The sequence below is a fragment of the Tupaia chinensis genome, unplaced genomic scaffold, assembly GCF_000334495.1.
Source record: "Tupaia chinensis unplaced genomic scaffold, TupChi_1.0 Scaffold143551_1, whole genome shotgun sequence".
In the NCBI taxonomy this organism is placed as follows: Eukaryota; Metazoa; Chordata; class Mammalia; order Scandentia; family Tupaiidae; genus Tupaia; species Tupaia belangeri.
In genome coordinates this window covers 256,651-262,335 of record NW_006203395.1, presented here as the reverse complement: position 1 = coordinate 262,335, position 5,685 = coordinate 256,651, and the positions used below count along the sequence as shown (strand labels likewise).

General features: G+C 48.2%; 1 protein-coding gene across 1 annotated transcript in view; it reads left to right on the top strand.

The window, feature by feature from the left end:
- Nucleotides 1–5,685, top strand: part of GALR1 (galanin receptor 1) — an 18,273-nt gene that overhangs the window by 12,194 nt on the left and 394 nt on the right. Inside the window, exon 4 of the mRNA XM_006163900.1 lies at nucleotides 5,344–5,685. Coding sequence (XP_006163962.1) covers nucleotides 5,344–5,661 — 318 coding nt within the window. The 3' untranslated portion in view covers nucleotides 5,662–5,685. The remainder of the gene's footprint in view (nucleotides 1–5,343) is intronic.

The following is a 5,685-nucleotide window of genomic DNA, read 5'->3' as shown; positions in this document are numbered from 1 at the left end:
CGAGTTCCCAGCCAACTGGTGCTGCCTTCTGTCTGTGTCCTCACGTTGTGGAAGGGGTAGGGCTGCCCTCTGGACATCCACAGGACACTCACCCTATTCACTAGGGCTCCACCTAATTACCTTGTTAAGATTTACGACTTTTTTTTAAAAAAAAACATTTATTTATTTATTTATCTATTTGTGGTTTATCAAGTCACCAGGTCTAGGACTTGAACTGCAATCAGCCATGTGGGAATCCAGTGCCTTCGCTAGCACACCTGCTGGCCCGATTTATGATCGTTTCAGAGTAGAGAGTTAAATCTTTCGTGATAAGCATGCTAAACAGTTATATGGAGAAATATGTTTGGAGAGAATTGTTTAGACAAAAACAACGAATGTGATTTCTGTTGCAGAAATAGTGGTATCGAGTCCTATAATTGATTATATGCTTTGCCTAAGCTCTGCTAGACACGAAGAACTGTTTCTGGTACGAGACTAACTGCATCCAAACGAGATTCTTAACAAGCCTTGGGAGACTTCAGAGTGGGATGGACACCCAGATGGGAGGGCTGCTCTGGATTAAAGGACCCCGATGTGCTGTCATCCACGGGGTTCTTTTATCAGCTTTCTTCTTGTTTCATTTCCTGACTTGAAGTAAGCTTTTTGGCTGCCATTGATACAATTTATGGAATGCTCTTCATCACTCTCATCTTTCAGTGACTTTTCCTTCAGCCGAGTCCCATTAGACATTTGGTGAGTTCAATTCTTTGAAGAACAGGTGTCTCAGATGACTAGAAAAAGAGCATCTCACAAAAACAAAAAAGGACTAGAATTTTCAGATACTTTCAGGATAAAGAACAAGTTACGTGCTAGTACAGGGGCCCAGCCGCAGTGCGGTAGGACTGGTACAGGCGCCCAGTACATCATCGGAGTGCGGTCTTTTTCTCTACGAAGGGATAACATTGGAATTCTCTATATACGGTCAACTGAGGACAGCGGTGCTTACAGTCACGAGTCTAACTCTGTGTCTGACAGAGACAGATGGTCCTGTTAGAAAAGACAAAACAAAACAAAGCAAAACAAAAAAGCTTAATTCTCCATGGAGGGGAATTCTTTACTTTGCATTCTGATATTTCAGAAGCAAAGGGGGGCCACTGGGTGGTGTAATGGTAAAGGCGTTGGATTCCCACATGGCCGACAGCAGTTTGAGTCCCTGACCCGGTGGCTTGAAACTCAACACTGGGCGCATGTGCGTGATGCCCAAAATCATAAGAGGAGAGTGGAGGAGAAGGGATTGTGATGTGGCCTTCACCCCTGGGGGTGATTTCTTGCTTCTTCTTTCCATCTCTCTCTGTCTCACACATGTCCCATAGCAAAAATCTCTCTCTAAAAATCATAAATAAAAGCAGAGAGGAGAGGCAGCATCCCTCGCTCCTCCTGGCTGCTTCAGACCGAGGGCCTCAGTTTTGAGTGGAGTATCCTTGGCTGCCTTTAACTCGAAGTGGACAAGGTGGTTTAGCTTTCACTGTAGCTTTTAGGTAATTCCTTGGGGGTTCCCACACACCCTATTGAGCTTTGGAAAACTTCAGATCCTTCATAACTGTCTAGCAACCAAATGAGGCCCAGGGGTATGGCTGGCATCCGAAATGCAGGAAAGCCTAGCTCCGGACAAGGCAGTGTGCCAGTGTGTGTGAATTCTGTGTCGAGATTAGGACGCGCGCATTACTTGGCCTGCATCTTTCTCTCTGAGCCGGTGCCTACTGGGTACATCCTTTTCTGTTGGGCAGTTTGGAAGCAGTGGTGAATCAAGAAGGATGTTTTCTACCAGCCTGGAACTTCTTTTTTCTTAGGTTTTTGCTGTAAGGCGTGTGCATTCTCCAGAGAGAGACAGAGAGAGGGGAAAGTAAGAAATCATCCCCTAGGAGTGATGGCCATGCAGAGGGCCCTTCTCTTTCATTCTCCTCCTGGGATTTAGAGCACACACAAACACATGCTTGGTGTGAATTTCAACCCACCAGGTCTGGGAATCAGATTGTGGTGGGCTATGTGGGAGCCCAGTGCCTTAACCACCACACCACCTGTGGGCCCCCCAGAATGGAACTTCTTGCCCCACCTCCGCATTTTCTCAGTTCCCTGGGGCTAGAGATCTACAAGGATCTGTTGCAAGAAAAGAGAAGACAAAAGTCACCCACTGCCTCCAGGTAAGCATGTGGGTGTGTTTGTCACCTGGAAGTGGCTGTGCTGAGTGGGGTCATCCAAGGACTGCAGAGCCCAGGGTGGGGTCTGCGTGGATGCACTGACTCCACAGTAGAGCAGTCAAGAGAACTAGCTTCTGCTCCCCTGAGCCGGGATGCTTAATGGAACACGGGAGAACAATAACCCCTGGGGTCCTCAGTGGGCGCAGCCAGCACTCACAAACACTGTGTTAAACTCCTCTGGAAAAGTGTGGGTAAGTGATGCAGTTCTTGCGAATACCCATTAGGTGCTCTTTCCTGGTGTCTGTGTCGAAAGCTGTACTTAGTCTCATTTAAGCGCCAGCAGCTGCCCAAGGAAAAGAACCCAGTCTTGTCCATGGCTCTGAGATGAGTGGTGGAGTTAGTAAAAAGCTAAGGGGAAATGTGAATGAACTGTAAACAGCAGATTAACAAGTGCTACCATAGAAGGTCGTCCACACTCAGGGCTGCAGCTGTTTCCCCTAAGGGTCCAGATAAGATAGAAGGTAGGAACTTAGCAATAAGATCTCACAGCCTTTGTACCTGGCAAAATTTTTCTAAAAGAAGCAATGAAATGGAATATCTAGAGGGTAATTACTTTGTGAAGTAGAGAGATGGTCTGTCTTAGAAAGAAAAGATGATGGTTTCTGTTCTATTTGGAGGTAATTACATCTGGATGGTTTTGATTAGATCATGTGGGATGGCATTTCTCATACACTAATGGATAAATGGATTGATAGCAGATACTGCCTTAATATACGTGAGCAAATGATGTTTGCCGTGTGTGTCATGCAGTAAGTGGCTTTAATGTGTAACTTCACCCTGTAAAACCTGGCCTCAGGTTTTTATACCTGAGTTGTTTTAGGGTTTAAATGGAGTATGCATGGTCTGGGACTATTTCATTGGCTCATCCTCTTTGCAGAAGAGGGGGTTGAGGCTCAGGGAATTGAGTCATGTTTCAAAGGTCGTGCAGCCAGGTTGTGGCAGGACTGTGTCTGGGATGCAGTCCTGTGATGGTCCCTGGGTCTTACAGAATCATGGTGCGTCTTGATGGTGAGCTGAACTCTCATTTCCTGGCCCCTGGCGTCTGGCCTTGACCTGAAACCTAGCCATCTCTCCCACCGGCTCTGCTCGGGACCTGGGCAGAGCTTCCTGATCTCCCACCCTGCTCTTTGATAAAGGGCTCAATCTTAGTTTGCAAGGTAACCTCAACCCTTGAAGACTTGGTTTCCTACTCATATCCAGGGTGTCATTTCCTATAATAATAGCATTCCAATATGAGAGTGATAAGAAAAGTCCTTCTGCCATGTAGGGACAGCCCCCGCAGCAGTGTGAGGTTGTGAGTCTTCTTTGCCTGCTAAGGTTCTGCAGTGAGAGGCCCACGTGCCTCACCTGGGAGGATTTGCGCCATCAAAGCGTAAGAGCGATTTCTTGGTCAGGAAAGCATTGCTCTGCATCTCACTCCTCCCTCGGTGTGTGGTGAGAATAAAAGGAGTCTTTGCCTATTTCATCTACTTCCTTTCTTGCCTTTTTTTAAAAAAAAAATTTTTAGATTTTTACTTTTATAAAGCAAAAATTCAGAACTTTTTTTTTTTTTAACAGAGAACTTTACATTCTTTTGTCTGTTACATATTTCTTCCGTTTGCCCCTCCCACAGCCTCTGGTAGGTACACTTACTCCTCCCCTAGCCTATCTCCAGAGACCTTTCCGTTTCTGCCGTAGAGTGCGGGCAATCAATATACATGGAAGCCTCAGGCTCTAAAACTGCTGGTAGGAGACTTAGGAGAAACTCTTGAAGACATTGGAATAGGCAAAGATTTCTTAAATAAGCCCCTTAAAGCACAGGTAATCCCCCAAATAGACAAGAGAGATGACATCAAGCTAGAAAGCTGCTTCGCAGCAGAGGAAGCAACAGTTTGAGTGAAGAGACAACCTTCAGAATGGGAGAACACATTTGCACATTAGTCCTCAGACAAGGGATTGATAGCCAGAATCTTTAGGGAATGAAAGCAGCTCACCCATGAAAAAACGAGCAGCCCGGGCATCTCCTTCCTGTGCTGTCTCTCTCTCCTTTCTCCCTCCTTCTCTCCCTCAGGCATCCACTCTGGCCAGCCTGTGTTAGAAGGAACAGCGGAGTGTGGGCCGCCCAGCTGATCTCACACGCACTTGGGCCACACTGGAAGATCAGGGCAGGCATGGGTTGGGGTGATGCCCGGGGAGGCAGCGTGGCTGTCGGCCCAGATTCCACTTCTCACCACATGTTCGCGTAGCTCATGTATCGGGCCTGGCCATTGCTGAGGGAGACGAGGTCCCATGATCCCTGACCTACGGAACAGGGGCTGGGAGTGTGTGCCTCTGATGACTCAAAGCTGGCCTGGCAGGGGAGGCTGGTGACGCCCCTGGGTCTGGTTACATTAGAGAACGGAGACGGCCTTGCTTGGCAAGCACTGCTACAGGTAGTGGCCTGGGAGCTGTGGGTCCTGGGAACCGGGTAGCACCTGGCAGCTGGGATGCCTGCCCCACACCCAGAAATGCACTCAGAAGGTGAATTTGGGAGTACGGAGGCCTGGCTTCCAGCTCTGACTGTGCCCAGCTGTGTCCAGCTGCAGGGTGTTGGGCACTTCATCCGCTCTTTTGAGTCTCAGTTTCTTGGGGCCAGCAGGTGGTATGGTTAGAAGTGCTGGATTTTTACATGACTGACCGTAGTTCAAATCTCAGACCTGGTGGCTTGAAACTCATGCCAGGCGCTTGTGCATGCCCCAAATCCCAGGAGGATAATAGAGAAGAAGGGATTGTGGTGTGGCCATCTCCCTGTGGGGTGATTTCTCATTTTCCCTCTCTCTTTCTACCTGTCTGTCTCCAGCGAGTGCATGCACCCTATGGCAAAACAGAAGTGATTCCCATGGAGGATAATTACAGGCCTTCAAGGTTAAGCTTATAGAAAATGAAGGTCAGCACTTAGAACAGACTTAGTGTCATTTATGTGATCCCATGAAAATATCGAGTCATTGGAAAAGTCAGGACGTATTCTTCTACACAAAAACGCATCATGACTTTTCTGATGACCCTGGAAGTGCACTTTTAGGGCAGTTTTTGGATGCTGGCTCCTCTTCCTGTTGTAATCAAAGCGTGCCCCCTTTCTTCCTTCCAGACGGCGCAGACGGTCCTGGTGGTGGTCGTGGTTTTTGGCATATCCTGGCTACCGCACCACGTCATTCACCTCTGGGCTGAGTTTGGCGTTTTCCCGCTGACTCCGGCCTCCTTCCTCTTCAGAATCACGGCCCACTGCCTGGCCTACAGCAACTCCTCGGTGAACCCCATCATATACGCGTTTCTCTCTGAGAACTTCAGGAAGGCCTATAAGCAGGTGTTCAAGTGCCGCATTCGCGACGAATCTCCGCTCAGCGATAACAAGGAGAATAAAAGTCGCGTAGATACCCCGCCCTCGACCAACTGCACTCACGTGTGAGACTCTGAGCACGTCTTCCTGCTG